General features: G+C 33.3%; 1 protein-coding gene across 4 annotated transcripts; it reads left to right on the top strand.

Moving 5' to 3' along the window:
• The first annotated feature begins 1,358 nt into the window (after positions 1 to 1,358).
• LOC105348384 (autophagy-related protein 9A) lies at positions 1,359 to 19,568 on the top strand. Of its 4 annotated transcripts, none has more exons than XM_066072794.1 (22): positions 1,359 to 1,521; positions 2,184 to 2,414; positions 3,176 to 3,284; positions 3,523 to 3,663; positions 4,480 to 4,615; positions 5,000 to 5,102; positions 5,507 to 5,606; positions 5,729 to 5,778; positions 6,768 to 6,852; positions 7,311 to 7,410; positions 7,943 to 7,983; positions 9,595 to 9,657; positions 9,770 to 9,844; positions 10,138 to 10,247; positions 10,385 to 10,425; positions 10,905 to 11,039; positions 11,442 to 11,630; positions 11,846 to 11,950; positions 15,830 to 15,896; positions 16,255 to 16,379; positions 16,667 to 16,684; positions 18,547 to 19,568. In XM_066072794.1, the coding sequence occupies exons 2-22, from the start codon at positions 2,297 to 2,299 to the stop codon at positions 19,042 to 19,044; spliced, it is 2,409 nt and encodes an 802-aa protein (XP_065928866.1). In that variant the 5' UTR covers positions 1,359 to 1,521; positions 2,184 to 2,296; the 3' UTR covers positions 19,045 to 19,568. The 4 variants fall into 4 exon arrangements, with proteins under 4 accessions (XP_065928866.1, XP_065928864.1, XP_065928867.1 ...); XM_066072792.1 differs by having other exon boundaries at positions 1,360 to 1,521; positions 2,179 to 2,414; XM_066072793.1 differs by lacking the exon at positions 1,359 to 1,521 and adding an exon at positions 1,697 to 1,804 and having other exon boundaries at positions 2,179 to 2,414.
• The last annotated feature ends 534 nt before the right edge of the window (positions 19,569 to 20,102 follow it).

The following is a 20,102-nucleotide window of genomic DNA, read 5'->3' on the forward strand; positions in this document are numbered from 1 at the left end:
GCATGTAAGTGTAAATGGGATCGAGTAATGCTGTGAGATGTCTTGTGTATTTCAGCGAGTTTAATCTTATGTATGTTTTTTTTTTCTGGGTGGACAGTAAAATAATGGGATAATGGATGTGCTGGGTGGTAGGGGGAAGGGTGTTAAGGTAAACACTAATTATGTAAATTAGCAGGAGGTGTACTTTTTTTTTTTTATTCGCGAAGGAGAATGGAATGCCAAAGCTATAAATGCACTCAGGTCCCACTTCTTCACTTCTCGGTCAATTGTTACAGTCGTTTCTATTGTATATTTTATACTAATGTAAAATCATCTGTATATTTTAGTTTGCACGATAGCGCTAGGTAAAATACGTAAAATACAGAAAAAGGTTTGCATGATCGCTTTGAAAATAGACCATTCTTTATTATAAAGAATATTCTACATGTAGTTAGAAAACAGTTTTGGCTCGTTTGCTTTTATAGTCGAAACACACGTGCAACCAAATAAGTTAATTACCGTAAGTGCATGTTAAGCATCAAAGTTATTGCAAAAAAATAAAATAAAATAATACAATATCGATCATTCACAAATAGACTTTTTAGAACTATCAAAGATCGAGTCCTATATTTTATCCTTATATTCTTCTCACAGGAATAGAATACTTTAGGATTTTAATCATCTTTTCCGTCCGTAATAAGATTTTAACCCCAAAATAGCACAAAGTGATCGTCGTTTAATATGTTATCTAAGGAGGCAATATCTTCGGTGCATTGCAGTGCTCAAGGTTTGATTTTTAAGAATCTATTTTTTTTTTTTAAATTATTTCAAACATATTTTTATTATTTAAATTAAATGGACTCATGAACATGCAGAGCCTTAATAACTTAGTTTGTAAATCTCTCCGAAAAGTATTAATTTTATTAATTCGATCGCTTTCATGTATATATACAATGTATTTATAAATACTTTCGTTGTTTTCTTTAAGTAAGAGAAAGAAATTTTTAGGACACATGCACATCTAAGTGCACCAGGGGTGATAATTTGAACCCCCACTCCCGAATTTATTAGCTGGATCCGCACCTGAGTCGTGTAAATTTCGTCGTGTGTATGTTTATATACTTTTGTATTATTACGTACTGTAACGACAAACAATTCTATTAATTGATTTAAACTGAACAGAAAAATACTCACTTACTCGGTATTTTATTTTTAAATAAGGAAAGCAAATCATTGATGACATTTCCATTTTTATCAGAAATATATTTTTTATGTCAAATTTGTAATGTCCGAACTACGTATTTTTTGTAAATATCACCTAAATCTTATCTTATAAAATAATCAGAAAAACATTTTTTATACGATATCACTTGATAATTAATCAACTTGTGCGATAATTATTGCGAAAAGGGGTGATTGCATTACGTTTCGTAAATTCAAGCGCCTCTTTAAGCGCTCTTTGGATTCAGATGATTTGTTTAGATTTTGGATGGACGACGACAATTTCTGAGAAAATATTCACTGAATAAAGCAAGGATGTGGGTAAGTTTGATGTGAAAATGAATAATAGCAACGTTCTAGATTTTAGATTTGGTAAAATCTTTAGATTACATTCATTGATCGATGTAAATATCGCTGTATTTTTGGCATATCAGCTGTTGCAGCCTGTTTGTTTTGGTTTGGATCATAGTCTAAAAATAAACTTTCGTCTTTCTGTACTATGAAGGGCACTGCGTTGTCTCTAAACATTTAGAATATATGAATCGCGTAAAATGTTAAACTCAGTTAGTACTTTTTGTACAGATAATATAATGTGTGTTTGCAGGTCAGTAGTTTGGGTCAGCTCGGATTCATTACATCATCATAATCATGAAGACAGTGTTAAAGCAATATTGTTTTTTCTATCAGTGCCCTTTATGTTTTTTATAATTTATATAACAATATAGATTTTAAGTACATTTTTGTTAGTTAGTTTGTTTGTTTGTTTGTTTGTAGGTACTTACACAAAATAATTATTAGTTGACAGTTAGTCAAGCACATTTCCATTCTACTTTCCTAGTTTGTCACATTTTCCAACATTAGCTGTATCATGTTGAAAAAAAATAGAATAGAAGAAATAAAAGTTAAAATTTTTATTGTAAAACATTAACACCAAACTGAATAACAGTTGATTGTATATTTATCTGTATCTTGTTACAGAGCAGCTACTGTTAACTGTCACTTGAGATACAAATGACGTGATGTGATTTGAACATACTGTCAGTGTCTGAAAGGAACAGTTTTCTTGAATGGTTTGACTTGAAGCTCTTCGGCTGAAATGGCTGACTACCAAACCCAGTATCAACCCCTGGCGTCATGTGAGGAGGACACCGACGAAAATGACGTCCCTATTCACGAGTCGGCCAACCTGATGATGCATGTTGTCCCAGAAAGTAGTATGTATTTGTTTAAACATCCATCAGTATTACAGTAGGATGTTCCTACAATACTTTTACTGGGATGTAGCTGTTAGCTACTGACTTTAGTAAGAGCTGGAATTAATCTGTTTAAAAACATAACTTGAATGACTTATCAACAATTATTTTTAAAACTTCTGTACAACTGCATGGTCAATTTTATGAAACTAGAAATTATTTAAGCATTGAGTTTGTATGCTATATATGCAAGTTTGTGTTGGTTTATCAAGTTAAAAGTATGAAACAGGATTCTCTAGGGATTACACAATGATGTAATATACTAGTATACTCATTCCTAACATGAAATTGTGATTCAAATGTTTAACATGTTAAACTAAGTAAGGGCAGTATGAGAAAAATATGTAATTGTATGGAAATTTCATTATTATCATAATATGATTTTATTGGCTGACCAAGATAAGAGAATTTGATCTGATATTAACACATCTGATTGATGAATAAATGCCAGGTTTGAGGGGGTGGTTTAGAGGTGGTAATATTGAATAATTCATTCAGTACATGTATTCAAGATCTACATATTTCATAAACAGAAAAAGGAGGGTTTTTTCCTTTTTACAAGTGTTGTTAGATATACATTGTTAGTACAATTATATGGATTTGTACAAATTTACATACATTTGATAGAAGTACATCAAATTGAATAACCCAGTAACCTAGACGTACAGATATTTAGATTGAATAATTTTTAATTTTTAATTCATTAAAAATCTTTTGTCTAGCACGATGGAACCATATAGAAAACCTGGACGACTTCTTCACTCGAGTCTACCATTATCATCAGCGGGGGGGATTTGTGTGTATGATGGTCAGCGACGTTCTCCAACTGATGTAAGTACTGATCTAAATATAGTGCTGTTGTACAGTAAGTACTTAATGTACGTGTCTGATTATATTAGTATAAGAAATGATACCATGATAAAACTGGGTAAATGTTTGTCATAGGGCCAGTTATCAAGAGATGGGTTAGTTATTCACATGATAATGTAATACTAATTTCACGGATTTCCAGTACTATCAAGACTTCAGTATTTGTTATTTCATTTCTTTTTCCTCTGTTTGCGTGCAGACAATTTATCTTCGTGGTGGGTTTCTCAACCTTCCTATTGGAGTGTGTGAACTATGACATCCTGTTTGCCAACTCTAAGAATGACACGCACAAAGTCACCATTCCTGAGGCAGTCGCACCTTTCGGCCAGTGTGTTCAAGAGTAGGTTTTTTGCTGTTTATCTACTTGTTTTTAGTTGTTCTATAAAATACTTTACAATGTAATGGCTATGTGTTAACTTATCCAACACTTGTTACATCAGGCTGTTGAGGCTAATAACTGGTACATATACATGTATTTTACTACATGTAATAACAAACCTCAGACTAGTAACATACAAATTAACCTCAAACTACTTGCATACCTTAAGGATTTGTAAAATACCTCAAACTTGTTATGTACCTTACATTTTTAGCATATAACAGATAGCTAAATACTCATTAACATATTTCATTCAAATTACATACCTTAGACAATTAAGAACATGTAGATCAGACTACATGTAGTAACATATTGTAAACATATTATATTTAGCGTGTACGATATTTGGTTGAATATGATTTTTTAACAAGTTAGCGTGGATTTGAGTTAGCGCATATCTGATTGTACCTATTTATCTACTAATGAATTTAACATTTTGCGGTGTACTTGATTTAGCGGACGGCGATTTTCGCCAAAATCGCTAAATAGAATACACAGCCAAGTGTAATACATTTACAGTACCTCAGACTTTTACCTTCCTGTACCTTAGACCAATTACATATGAACTCAGACTACTTACATACCTTTGAATAGTATTTTTACCTGTTTCACATACATGAACATTGTAACTCAGACTAGTTACATAATCAATATAGTGTGTAGTATATAACCAATAAGGCTTAACATTAATAGTGAAGATTTATCATTGAAAGAAATCACTGAGTCTAAAGATGCCTTTTCCTGCTAATTATATGATATGTTAATCGCTCATTGTAGGTTTGACTTTGGGATCACTGTCTGTTTGCTTGTGGCTTTTGCCTTTTGGGTTTTCCGACTGATCAAGGTTCTATACAACATCTTTAAGTACTGGGAGATTCGCTCCTTTTATCTCACTGCCCTCCACATAACTACTGTAAGTTCTGGTAGAAATTCTTCATAGATAATTTGGGCTTAATTTCAAATTTGGCAGAGAAGTGTTTTGATCTGAGGTGTCTTTTATCCACATAATGTGTTTAAAAGAATCAATAAAATGATGCAAAAGTTTTGTAAAATGAAAGAGAAAAAAGTATTGCATGAAATTTTAATAATTCAAACTCCTAAATAACTTTTAAAAGGTATATGATATGTATAATTGTGTACCAGTAAGAATAAATGTGAAAATGCACATATAAAATAACCTGTAATACATTCTGAATCAGGGATTGCTATTATTAGGACCAATGTGAAAATCATTTCCAAATTTTAATGTTCTGTGAAGATGATATACATGTATTAAGAGACTCCTGTATGATTGTAGACTGATTTGACAAACATGACTTGGCATGAAGTCCAGCGCCGGCTTCTGGAGGTCCAGAAAGAGCAGCAGATGTGTATTCATAAACAGGAACTCACAGAGCTGGGTAAGTTGTGTATCCACAAACAGGAACTCCCAGAACTGGCCGGGTAAGTTGTATATATCAATGAACAAGAGCTCACAGAGCTGGGTAAGTTGTGTATCCACAAACAGGAACTCACAGAACTGGGTAAGTTGTGTATCTATGAGCAAGAGCTCACATAGCTGGGTAAGTACAGTAAATAATGTGTAAGTGTATATTCATAAACAGAAGAAGATCACAGAGCTGGTTTAGTAGTGTATTCACCAACAGAAGCCTGGCTGAATTTAGTGTTCCACATACAAGTATTTTATTTAGCAAGTTGATATTTTCACTTGTAGCATATAATGCTACTTATTGAACATGGAAAAAGATGGCATATGTATTTATGCACAACATTTTGCCTAAGACTTTACCGGTTATTTTTACAGACATATACCACCGGATACTCAGGTTCAAAAACTACATGATTGCCATGGAGAGGAAATCCTTACTTCCATTTAAACATAGCATTCCCTTAATGGGAGAATGGTAGGTGACCGTAATTCCTCTGTTTTCAATGACAAGTTGTATTTATTTGGAAGATTATTCTGTGTAACAAAATGACACTTAAATACATGTAGATTGAATGACACTGTGATTTTGGTTTGCAGTGCTTTCTACAGCATTGGATTGAAATACAATCTGGATTTCTTGCTCTTCTGTAAGTACATATACATGTAATATAAGTTATATTAGAGGAAGATTTTTATCGTTTAGAAAAATGTCCATTATGTTTTTTAACTGTTGCTTGTTCTTGAAAAGAATACTTTTTGACATACAACTCACTGACCTCAGTGTATACTCAGACTACATTCTTGAAATAGTTTTTATGCCCCCCCCCCCCCCCCCCTTCGAAGAAGAGAGAGCATATTGATTTGCTGCTGTCTGTCGGTTGGCCAACCAACAGTTTCTGTTCATTTTCTTCACATAGGATGCACATATTGAAATGAAATTTGATATACAGGTTTATCATAATAATATCTAGGTCAAGTTTGGTTTTGGGTACGATTGAGCAATTTTCGACAGAGTTATGCACCTTAGACGTAGAAAAACTCCTATTATTTGCAGTTTCCGTTCATTTTCTTCCCAGACGATGCACATATTGAAATGAAATTTGTTTTACAGATTTATCATAGTAATATTTAGGTCAAGTTTGATATTGGATACAATCGAGCAATTTTCGACAGAGTTATGTGCCTTGGACTTATTATTTGCATTTTCCGCTCATTTTCTTCGCAGAGGATGCACATATTGAAATGAAATTTGATGTACTTGGTTTATCATAATAATATCTAGGTCAAGCTTAATTTGGGGTACGATCAAGCATTTTTTGACAGAGTTATGTGCCTTGGGCTTAGAAAATTTCAATTATTTGCAGCAGTTTCGGTTCATTTTCTTCGCAGATGTTTCCAAGGGAGGGGGGCATGAGTGTTTTACAAACATCTCTTGTTATTCATAAAGATCATGATAAAAATGTAGTAGCACATTTTTTAAAAAACAAAATATTTATATCTTTAATTTTTGTTTTTCAATTTTCACATAGATTATTGACCAACATAGTTTTCATTGGTTTTATTGCATGTGTACGTCTTTAGAATTCACTAGGTTTTTGACAGACATTTATTATTTAATGTTTTATTTCTATGATAGGGGGTCCTTGGTCACCTTTTGAGAATTACTGGAAGTTGAAGGATGAATTCAAAATTTATCATAAAAGAAAACAGTTGGCAGAAGAGTAAGTGGTCTTTATGTAATACATGTATCTTGTTTATTCAGACCAAAAGTTGACCAATATTCCTGAATGTTGAAGAAACGGTAGTTTAAATGTAAACCTCTTTGAAGAATATCTTTTTTTTCAAATGTAAAAACACTTATACATATTTTTTAAAGGTTTATTAAAATTTGATACATTAAATACCATCAAGACAAAGTAAAAAGAGTAAATGTTTTTCTGTATAGTACTTTTATATGAACTATTTGTCAGATGAGTTATTTCTCTTTATGACTCGGTGAAATTTTTACAAAGTACATGTATGCTTGCATAAAAACAAAAATAATGTTATTGTAATATCTTTGATTTATGTACATATGTCAACAATATATCCAGTAGAGGTTTCTGCAAAGTAAAGATACATTTTGTGTGAATTTTTTTTTCTGAATTAATTAAATTTTTTTTTTCACTTTTATAATTAGGTTGTCTAAGAAAATCCTATGGATCGGCATTGCTAACTTTGCCCTTAGTCCACTCATTCTACTATGGCAGATCCTATACTCTTTCTTTAGATATGCGGATGTAAGTGATGGTTTTCATGCAGTTTAGAAAAAAAAAATATACATGTACAGTTGAACTTCGATATCTCGAACACTAATATCTCAAATACAATTAGTATGCCAAAGTTAGTTGTAAGTTTGAACCACTTATTTTCTAATTATTTTATCCTCGATATCTCGAATACCCTAATATCCCAAAGTTTTTAAACTGTCCAATCTAGTTCGAGATAACGAAGTTTGACTGTAGTTCATATTAAAGACCACATTTTTTTTACACATTTTTAAACAATGGAAAAATAATAATTGTGATTGAAAAGAGAAATTTATTTTTTTTCCTTAATTATTATTCCTTTTTTTCCTTCTACAGATTTTGTCAAACTTTGACTTGTATTGTAAACTTTTGATAAAATCAATTTCAGTAAAAAAAAAAAAAAAATGAAACTTGCTTTGGAGATATAGTTTAGAAATATTAGATAGAATGATAAATTAGACAGAATCTAAATCAAAAGAAATTCTAGTTTTTGAAATTCAAATTGGCCAATTTTACTTTTCAGACACTTAAAAGAGAACCTTCAATGTTAGGATCAAGAAGATGGTAGGTCCATCTTATGTTCATTTTAAGAGGGCTGAATGATTGTTGCCATTTTTTAGACTATATAAATCTCCTTGAGATGAAGAGCTCCATTTAAAGATATAAAAAATTGTTAAAATTTTACAGCAACATATAATATACTGTAAACCAACTATTATTCGCGACAAATTTATTTAGCAATTTACCTGAGATGAACTGGTTCGCGGCGAGTAATTTTTACAGCCAAGCCTTATCCACACTTGTTTTTTTATGATAACTACGTGTATATGGCAAATACTGGTCCGTGGCGAGAAGTATTCGCGACAAATAGGCTCTCGCAAATTTTTCGCACGCGAATAAAACTAGGTTTACAGTATTTGTATTTTTTCTTTGCTATAATCATTGTTTATGACCAAAAATACAGGTAAATATCGGTATCTCGAACATGGGATATCTCGAATACCCCGGTTATGTCGAAGTCGGCCGCCGGTCCGGGTCGTTTTCCCTATATATATGATTTAAAAAACTACTGATATCTCGAATACGGTTATCTCGAATACCCCACTTATGTCGAAGTATGTTTACGGTCCCAATAACAAATTTTACATGGGTTATCTCGAAGTGAAGTCAATTTTCTGGTCTGCTAATCGCACCCCGCATGTCGTGTCCTCGTTATTCTCGCCCGCGGCAATTCACACCTTTTCTCAAGACTGATAATCTATTAACTCCACGCTTAGCCAGTGCAGCTATCGATGACACGGTAATTGTTATAACAGCTTGGGTATATACTCCGGTGATTGATAAAACAAACAAGTTCACAGCTCCCAAAAGTAAGCACCCCTAACATTACCGATAATATGAATAATGATGCATGCTACTTATAAAGCAAACAAGTTCACGGTCACTCAATTACCAAATAGCGCAATTATCGTATAATCAATATCGATGCATGATCAAAGTGAACTTCTACTTAATGAATAATATACCAAAAATATATTTAATAACACACACTAAATCATGATAAATTACCAACGCAATTACAATTAAAGACTGACAGTGTTCCATAATATCATCATGTGTGTTATGTGACTTGACAATAGTGTGAACGTGATTTATTTATATTCTGAAAAGTTGTATACATGTACATTATGCTTGTATGTTTGATTAACTGTTATTTAAAATAATTGTAACGTTTCATATAAATTCTTATTTAAGTGTATATGTGCAATGTCTATAAATGTCTATAAATAAAACATCGTTTCAATATTCCGTCTTTTTTTTCCGTTCATACCGGTTCTCAAATTATAGTGCATATAAGGACTTCCTGTGTTAACATGTCAGGACAAAAACAAAAACGCTAATGGAGTCGAAGAATTTCGACTTCGGATATCTCGAACACCAGGATATCTCGAAGTTTTTCCGTGGTCCCCCGAACTTCGAGATATCGATGTTTAACTGTATCTCATTTTAAAAAATTTACAGGTAGATTTGATGATTTGTTGACTATCTAGCCTCCTTAAAATCAAGAAAATCATTATGATATAAATTTGACCCTACATTTGCTAACGATCAAACGCTGATTGTAATTATTTGGTATTTATTTTAATCATCTTATTCATCCAAATTCTGTTACAGGTCAAATTATGCGAGACTTTATTTACGGCATTATAACGAGCTTGATCATGAATTTGATGCAAGGTGAGAGTGATTAATCTCAGAGAGTTTACCTGGTAAAAATCCCCTTTAAAAAACATCTTATATTTGTTTAATACAACCTACATGTAATTTCATGTTTCTTGATTTTTTTAAGGCTGAATAGAGGCTATCGATTAGCCAACAAATACATGGATATCTTTACTTCACAGCTTATAGTTATATTAGCCAAGTAAGTATGCATTTATTTGCTATTGAATTCATTCTTTATGATTAATATTACTTAGATGGTTTAAAAATTAATATTTTATTGATATCAAAACATATGGAGTTTATGCTGTTTTCTGTCCACTGAGAATAAGTGTATTTTATCTTAGAAATACAGGTATATTGTTCTTTTTTATTAAGTTTGCTATATCTTACAAGAGAATAACACTCTTTAAGTGTATTTCATTTGGCAGTTTTTTTAAGTTTGCTTTATCTTGCAGGATTTTTGAGCTATTTGATGCATACTTTATTTTACAGGAATGTGGCATTCTTTGCTGGTTCTGTGCTGGCCGTGCTGGTTGTGCTGACTGTGATTGATGAGGATGTGCTGGCTGTGGAGCACGTGCTGACCACCATGACAGTTGCTGGTGAGCACAGTGCACTTTTTTGTCATTTTTTTTTTTTAATTTAAATTAAGAAAGTATTTTGATTTCTAATTTATGCACAATGACATGTTATTGCTGAAATTAGATGGATTAAACCTGTGGTATTTCCAATTTTGCAGGTCTGATTGTGACAGCATGTAAAGTCTTTATACCAGATGAGGTAATGCATGATTGAATTTAGATCCAAGTTATTAACAAAATGACAAGTTACACGAAACATTGTCAACTGCATGACTAAGGGAGTGGTGAACAGTTTATACATGATGCATATACTGGTAATTCTGTATCTGTAGAAAAATTTTGAATGTCTATTTCTACACACACAAAAAGTAATGAAAATATTTATGATATTAAATACCGGTAATATATTTTGTGAATCAATTGAAGTTTTTCCAGTAAAGCAAATGCTGCTTTAAAATATATGATTGTGATGCTATAAGTAAGCTTCGATTTTGTTTCAAAATTAATAATTAGTGTAGTGTTAACCTAATTGTATATTGCTCTATATAAAGTTTATAATATTTGGAATTTCTATTAAATTTATCAGACATGTATTTCATGTTCATGACATGCCATGACCAAATTATTTAAGTAAAATTTATCTCAATATTCTTGTTTCATTTTTCCGATTTTGTTCAGCATTTAGTGTACTGCCCTGAGATTCTGATGAGGAACATCTTGGCCCATGTCCACTACATGCCTCCTGATTGGTCAGGCAATGCCCACACATCCAAAGTCCGCAATGAATTCTCCATATTTTTCCAATACAAAGTTGTAAGTCATATACAGTAAAACACAGTTATAGTGAGCATGCTTATTATAAACTGATGCTTACCCCGAAGTGATTTTCATTCCTTGTGACTATATTACATGTTGTAAACTTGACTGATATGACAAATTATGGTGATAACAAAGCAAAATCGACTGTCCCTTGTGCTTTGTTAGAATTGGTTTTACTGTATACCTATGTAACACTCTCTTTTTGAATTCCTCTATATATTGACTAATCTAACAATCCCTACATTGTATGAGGACATTTCTGTTTTCTTGTATTTCATAATAAATAAGAATGTACAGCAAGTCAGTTCATGATTTAATTTTCCTCTATAGATAAGTTTCATGTATCAATAGCTTGATAGTCAAAGCTTCCAATGAACTCTTTTATCATTGTTGTAGGCGTACTTATTTGAGGAGCTCCTCAGTCCCCTTGTTACCCCTATAGTACTCTGCTTTTCCCTGCGTCACAAATCAATGGAGATCGTGGATTTTTTCCGTAACTTTACGGTAGATGTTGTCGGTGTGGGGGATGTGTGTTCCTTTGCACAGTTGGACGTCCGCAAGCGAGACAACAAAATGGATGATAGGGTAAGTACATGTGTAATAATGGCCAATGCTAATATTTTTTTTTTCCAGATAGTGTTATAGTTTCTCAAATTCACAACAAAAAGAAAAAATGTGATGAAGTTTAAAATCTCTTAAACTTTTAATTAAAAAGATAATTGATATGAAAACTAGTAAATAGAATTTATACAAATGGATATATTTTCTGCTGAAATTTAACAATTGAATAATTTTGACAGGACGATGAGGAAGAGCCTCAACCGTCCCTGAGGACCAACATGTTTACCCCAGACCAGAGCCCCTCACAGGAGGGCAAGATCCAGATGTCCCTCATGCACTTCCACGTAAGTGTTTGAGCAGTTTAATCTGAAAAAAGACTTGTCAAGGATACAGTATATGTATACAGAGAAAATTCTTGAACAAGTAAAACATAATACAGTGCTGTTAACCGGAAAGCTGACAACGATAGGATAGGATACATGATATAAATAATGAAATCAAACTCTTTCCAATCCTATCCTTCATCTTGTAGCCAATTCGAGTTTAAATTTCAGAGTGGTTTTGCGAAACGAAAATTACTTTTGAAATCCATTTACAACAACAATTTGGTTCAAAACAGAAAGTAAAACATTACAAAACTATTTTTAATGTATATTTACATGGAGGAAAAAAGAAATCGATGCGCGCTATTTCTTTTGTCACTTCGGAAACAACTTAAGTATAGAGTTACTGTAAATTTTTGGATGAACAATGCGGCGTAAAATTACTAGATATAATATGCTTTATTGCTTTATCTAAAGACTTCAACATTATAAAAATAGAAGTATTCAGTTTAGGAATAATTTGACAAGTATCTTAATGTGTGTGTAATTATCATGATGTTTCATTTAATTTCTTCAATGTCCGATCACTAGGACGTGTAAGGTCCGATAATATACTGAACTGATCAAATTAAGAAATGTTATAATTATAAATGTGAAAGAATTTTTATCTTTCGAATAAATTCAAATCATATAACAACAAATGTGGTATTTTGATTTATTCATAAACTGATGCTTTCCCGAATTGTTAGCTCACCTGAGCTGAAAGCTCAAGTGAGTTATTCTGATCACATTTTGTCTGTCGTCCGTCTGTCCGTCTGTCTGTAAACTTTTCACATTTTCAACATCTTCTCAAGAACCACTAAGCAAATTTCAACCAAACTGGGCACAAAGCATCCTTAGCCTAAGAGGATTCAAAGTTGTGAAAATTAAGGACCACGCCCTTTTGCAAAGGGAGATATTTAGGAATTTATGAAAATTTTCGAGAAATTTTCAAAAATCTTCTTCTCATGAACCATAAGACCAGGAAAGCTGAAACTTGTGTGGAAGCATCCTCAGGTAGTGTAGATACTAAATTGGGAAAATCATGACCCCCGGGGGTAGGGTTGGGCCACAATGGGGGGTCGAATTTTAACATATGAATATATAGAGTATATCTTTAAAAATCTTCTTCTCAGAAACTAATCGGCCAGGAAAGCTGACACTTGTGTGAAAGCATCATCAGGTAGTGTAGATTCAAAATTGTGAAAATCATGATCCCCGGGGGTAGGGTGGGGCCACAATGGGGGGGTCGAAGTTTTACAAAGGAATATATAGAGTAAATCTTTAAAAATCTTTTTCTCAGAAACTAATCAGCCAGGAAAGCTGAAACTTGTGTGAAAACATCATCAGGTAGTGTAAATTTATAGTTGTGAAAATCATGACCCCCGGGTGTAGGGTGGGGCCACAATGGGGGGTCGAAGTTTTACATAGGAATATATAGAATAAATTTTTAAAAATCTCCTTCTCAGAAACTAATCAGCCAGGAAAGCTGAAACTTGTGTGGAAGCATCCTCAGGTAGTGTAGATTCAAAGTTGTGAAAATCATGACCCCCAGGGGTAGGGTGGGGCCACAATTGGGGGTCAAATTTTTACATAAGAATTTATATATAGAGTAAATCTTTGAAAATCTTCTTCTCAGAAACTAATCAGCCAGGAAAGCTGAAACTTGTGTGGAAGTATTGTCAGGTAGTGTAGATTCAAAGTTGTGAAAATCATGATCCCTGGGGGTAGGGTGAGGCCACATTGGGGGGGGGGGGGTGTTAAAGTTTTACATAGGAATATATAGAGTAAATCTTCTTCTCAGAAACTTATCAGCAAGATGATTCTTTGTAATTGTTAAGACTTTGGCTCCAGGACAATTCTTTGGTCTCACAAGAAGGTTTAGAGTTTGATGTAACTAAATATCCCATATATAAACAATTGTAAAGGATCTTTTTGAGAACTGCAATACTCAACATGTGATATGACTATAAAATTGAAGCAGGCAGCTATTTTTTCATTAGAATCTTTTTGTATTACTGTATTGAGTTATTGCCCTTGATTTATTGATTCTTGATTATTTTGATTAATGCATCCACTGTTATCCAATTATTGTGACGATTACTTTTATACAATAATTAATATTCAGTGTATATAAGTTGTTCTGCATAAGTATTTTTGGGTTAGGACGGATTAGTTTGTTTATTTTTGATTTCCAATTTTTAGATACTATGAATTATTTTAGGCCGGCACATATATAGGGACAGTGTCTACTGGGTTACATTGAGCGACTGTTTGGGGTTAAACTTGAACAGGTTGGGATAGAATGAGTGTGTGGACATCCCTGCTCAATCTTATTATGTGTTTTCTAACCTACGATACAGAGTATGCGGTCATCCCTGCCCTGTATTGCATTAATACAAGAGTGTGGTCATCCCTGCTTGTAATGGTGGTGGTTGCGGCAGAGCAATAGTGTGTGGTCATCCCTGCTGGTGTTCTGGCCTTTCTAGCGCAGTGTGCGGCAATCCCTGCTTGCGTTAACGTTGGTACCTGTTGAGTTGCGTAGGTGTGCGGTCATCCCTGCCTGCGTAACGTTAGGTCCCTATATATGTGCAGGAGCGGTGATTAAAGTCTGCTCTTGTAAAGATTGGCAGCAATCAGGGCTGTCCCAGTCTATCTCCGGTACGGGCCCGCGGGGATCATAGGCAGTGACCCCCTTGCACGTTACAAAATCATCCTGTTAGAACATAAGAATATCCAGGGGGGGAAATGGATTTTATTTATACAGGATCTACATGTATTATTGTACATTGTCCAGATTGTTTGTATTATGACTCCATTAAGCTGACTTTATCATACCTATTGTTCCTCAGGTGAGTGATGTGGCCCATGGGCCTCTTGTGTTTACATTTATCGCAGACCGAATCAGCTGAATACTGATTATATCCGTGCATTTCATATAATAAGGAAATGAATTAGATTAAAATGTTTGTTTTAGCTATAAATAAAAGTCCTTTATCTCCTTTTTCATCTTTATTATACATGTATACATAATAAAAACAAAACTTATATCGCTTACCTGTTTGTTTACTTAATTGAGTACTCTCCATGTATGATTTAATGTCACAGATGCACAGGTAAATAAGTTACCTCGTTCTAAATATTTTCGGTTTTATGTATTAATAAGACATTTCGATTATTACATTAGTCGATAAATTGTATATAAAATGATTTTTTTAAAATTAAATTTTCGTTTTTTTAACTCATATTCCTAAATATTGATGGTATGAGATAGTATAGGATAGAGCTGTTTTGCAAGATAGGATTCAGGATACAGGATATAGGATAGGATAGGATAGGATTCATTGCTTTGTCAACTTTCACGATAGCAGCACTGTACATGTACTTTGAATAACATACATGTACTGAAAAGAAGTAATATTTGTTGGGATTTAAAATTTCATTGTTTTCTTCAAAATATTTACAAACTTAATTTAAAAGAACAGTATTATGATATTAGTCAAATTTGGCCCCTATAATTTGCCATTTTTTAAAGTGTTTAAGGTACATTAATTTGTTGTGTTAATTTTTAGAAGAGTTGACATTTTAGGCTCAAACCATACATGTACATTGTCTTTTGTCAAATTTTACTGTCATTGTATGTTTAGTGTGGTTATTTTGAACAAAAGGGGAAAAATGAATCCCCATGAAATTATTTTACCTGGATAAAATTCATTGAAATTTCTGCTTTTACAGTTTACATATTCTGTTTGTATGGAGAACTACATACATAACATGGTATAGAGAAATTAATTGTTCATTTCATGATTGTGTGTAAGTTTAATGATTCTAAAGTTGCTCTGATTGCATTAAATTTTACAGCTTACAAACCCAGAGTGGAAACCTCCCAAGGAATGCAGTCTGTTCATCAATGACATCAAAGAAAAAGGTATTAAATACACATTGTGTTTAATACGTACATTTATTTATTTTAATTACTGTATACAGGGTTATTTTCGCCTCTTTTTAATTTTGCCCTTCTTCACTTGCAAACAGTTTTGTCTCCTTTTAAATTCACTCAGACAAAGTTGTGTTTAAAGAGAGATGAATTGAGACATTGTAAATTTGTAATTAGCCCAGTCTTAAATTCGCCCCTGGTGAAAGGGGAGAAAATATAACAATGGTGAATATTTCCCTGTATATAGTACATGTAATATGTTTATTAGATTAAAATTGTTTTTTTTAAATTATTAGAACATTTATTGAAAATATTAGAAGGTAATTAATTTTTTCATTCTGTTTAACAGCCAATAGAAACACTACTTCTCTAAGCATCTTTAACCCTGTGACCCAGAATATGGTGATGTCATCTCAGGGGTCCCTTACAGGGTATCTTTCTGGACTACAGCCCAGCGGAGCAGGAGCCCTGGGGGTAAGTTTTATAAGACTGAAACACTCAACATTATTGTGCATGGGAAAGACTCCAAATTAGTAAAATGTTTATTGGCTGTTTTGTTGAATCGTGACTGGCTGTTTATGTACATTGACACAATTATTTCTTTCAAATAGTTTATTAAGTAAAAAAAAAGATTTCCTTACGTTTTTGGGGGATTTTTTTTGGCTGGTTTCTTATTCAGATCATAGTTATATATTTTTTTTATATGCATGTTTGTTTATTTATAAGCATTGATATGTTATCATACAATTTAATGGTTGCAGGAAAGTGCAACAGACCAGGTAAAAATTAGAAGCAAGACATTCATACCTCCCTTTACACTGCACTCTTGAAAATCAGATGCTTTATATGCTGCTTTTTGCTATTCTTCTTATTATGCCCCCCTTTGAAGAAGAGAGGGCATATTGCTTTGCTGATGTCTGTCGGTTGGTCCACCAATGCTTTCCATTCATTTTCTTCACAGAGGTTGCATGTATTGAGATGAAATTTAGTGTACAGATTTATTATAATAATATCTAGGTCATGTTCGATTATGGGTATGATCGAGCAATTTTTGACAGAGTTATGCTCCTTGGACTTTGTAAAATTCTACTTATTTGCTGTTTCCGTTCATTTTCTTCACAGTCTGAGTCAAGTATCTTAAAAAAAAATTTTTTAATCATTGTAAGCACAATAGAGTTTTTCTTGAAAATAACTTTTAAATCCATTCTATGCAAGGAGCCTTGTTAGATATAATTATAGCTTTATCTACCGGGTATATTTAAATAATAGACTCAAATTTTTGGACTTTAATACCGAGAAATCGGAAAAGTACTGTCTTTTGCTTTTATATATTTTAAACATCATTGGTACTTGAAGATTACCAAATGAATTTGCTTTTATTTTTTGCCAATCAAGCTTTGCTAATTAATGATGAACCAAAATTCCTTTTAAAAATCCAGAAATCATCAGGATTTTTTGGATTTTACAATCATGCGCATGCACATTACATTCATGCTCAATCATGGGAGGCTCTTTATGTTTCCCCAATATCACACTTGCTTGGATAAACTTAGAAGCGATACAACAAATACGTGTAAATTTTCATTAAAAAGGACTATATATGATATGAGCCTAAAATGGCCCCCTAAAATGAACATCATCATTTTACTGTAATTCTTTGCTTTCTTTGTACAGATATATATGTGATGTTTTTACATAATGTTCATTTTGATTCAACTGCCCACAATTTAGAAATATGACATCGTAAAGACAACCTTTTACCGCCGTTTTTGCAATTTTTAGCATAAAACAGCTTGTTATTAAGCAGTTTTTCTTTCTGAAAACATAGAGCGCATGTTTGAACAAACAAAATATTTTAATCAGAGATGTAGCTAGCCAAGGCTAATAAATGACAATTTTTTTTTCCTTGTTCAAGCATGCGCTCTATATTTCCTATTCATAAAAAGGTAAGAAAAATGTCAATTTTTAACTGATTTTGATTGAATTATAGAAATAGCGTCACTTCTGACGTCATATACTGCCAGTGAGTACAAATAAATCAAATAAATAGATGAAAAATATATTTTACATTAACTCATCTAAAATATAACAACACTTAATTGTACCCGAAACACTTTTAAGAAAATGACGGATTATGGGGGCCAAATTTAACTCTTACCATATATAGTTCTTTGTCATATATTCTGTTCATCAAAGGAAAAACAAAAGATAACTCGAACTCAGTGCATTTAATATGAAAATCCCGAGGGTTCCGAATGTTAACATGGTGTGTATATTGGAAGCGAATAAAAAACGTTATTGAAAATTAAAGTGTTGATTCCTTCTTAAAAGCTACTAGACCACAGGGACTCGTCACGAAGTTACGAAGTTTTAATGCTTTATTTATCACCTCTATACAATAAAATATACCTTGTGTATTTTATTGTATATAGGTGGTAGATATAAAAGGGTGAACAATTTCCTGACGAGCCTTAAGTTTATTGTATAGAGGTGGTAGATATAAAAGAGTGATGTAAATGTCAACAGTATGGTGTTTCGATGTATCTATTTCGTAAATGTCTGGTATCATATGCAATGTCAACCCGTGCACGCACAGGTCCAAGTCTATTGTTTTGTATAAAAATTCTTTTTACCATTTCAGTACACCAGCCTTGCGTCAAGCATCGCCATACAGAGCGGCATGTACCCCCAGTCTACTCAAGTGTCCATGGCCCCCAGTGTGAGTGGGGTCCACCACAGGCTCCGGGGGGCCATATCCACCGCTGAGGGACCCCTGGAACGGTCCATCAGTGGACCAGTGGGAACCATGCAGGGCTCGACCAGCATGATCGGCAGTGGGTTGGGGGGATACCACTCCATAGGAAGCTCCAAGCCGAGTGTGGACGAGGGCTCACTCGAACTGCTGTCACATGACATGAGTGTCAGTGCACTGTACCTACACGACCTTCAGTCTCGCAAACAGAGAGGTCAAGGTCAAATGGGCTATGAAAATATAGAGGAAATGCGTGCTAGGAACCTGTGGCAGAGACAGGACAGTAACCAAGGCCCAGTGCATGCTGGGATGCCTAATATACAGGAGAAGAGGGAAGAGGAGGAGAAAGATAGTGGAAACACGGAAACCATTGCTAAATCTGTCTAGTGCCAACAAAAACTCCCACAATGCATAGCTTCTTGCTGGCAGCCACTTACTGTAACTACCAGCTGTTTGTGCTGACTGTGTGTCTGTGACTTATATACCAGCTAACTGTTTTGTGCTATATCATGTGGCATTACATGTACTTTCACCATGTGTTAACCTAATGAACTTGTTGGATTTTATTTATTGACATTTACACTGTTTTATTGCATTCAGATATATAGACATGTATGTACATGTATGATATAAGGCACATTAACCAATAAATACGTGTACAATGTGTATTATGCTCCTAAAGCGGACATGAGGTACTTTTCATGTAACAAAAGCTGAATTGTTTATCTTGATATGTAGAATTGATCAGATGTGCTTTGTCAGTATCAGCTATCAGTATGAACCGGAATGAACGATCAGATCTCGGGAGGTTTTTTATGGTTTTTTTTTTTTCACATATACATGTATTATGATGTATATAAAATACATCAAATAAACCTGATTAATTGTATAAATAGAAGAACATTATTTAAGCACTGTGGACTTTTATTTGAATTTTGTTTCAAAGAAGAAGGCAGTCCGTTAGAACGGCATTTGTTGTTCTACTAATAGCCGGAAAGCCATTTGATTAACAGTCATATACATGAACATCCTTAAGAAATGGTAGGATGACCCCTGATCCCTTATTGTTTTCCAGGTTAAAGGTAACTTAGTTTCCACCATGTCCATTTCAAATAATTTGAATTTTCTGTATTTGTCATTTGCTAAGCAGTCCTTTATGATTATGTAATTAGAATGTGGAAATGGAATTACATTTCTGGTACTTGATTTATAGTTTCCTTTATGTAATAATCGTTTATGTTTATATGTACCATGGACACATGCAACCCTTTTATCAGTTGCTATCAATCTTTCTATAAATTATAGTTTATCACAAAATATTTATGCAGAGTATAATAGGTACGATTCCTAGGGTTTGGGTTGGAAGCATTCGTTTTGCAAAGTGATATTTTTTACACAGTCAGAGATGGGAATGATATCATGTCAAATTTAACGAATGGTAGATC

Source organism: Magallana gigas, chromosome 10, assembly GCF_963853765.1.
Source record: "Magallana gigas chromosome 10, xbMagGiga1.1, whole genome shotgun sequence".
Classification (NCBI taxonomy): domain Eukaryota; kingdom Metazoa; phylum Mollusca; class Bivalvia; order Ostreida; family Ostreidae; genus Magallana; species Magallana gigas.

Coding starts and splice junctions, on each gene's coding strand:
- LOC105348384 (XM_066072794.1), top strand. CDS start 2,297: ATGGCTGACTACCAAACCCAGTATCAACCCCTGGCGTCATGTGAGGAG. Junction 3,664..4,479: donor TTCGGCCAGTGTGTTCAAGA/GTAGGTTTTTTG, acceptor CGCTCATTGTAG/GTTTGACTTTGGGATCACTG. Junction 11,951..15,829: donor TGTCCCTCATGCACTTCCAC/GTAAGTGTTTGA, acceptor TAAATTTTACAG/CTTACAAACCCAGAGTGGAA.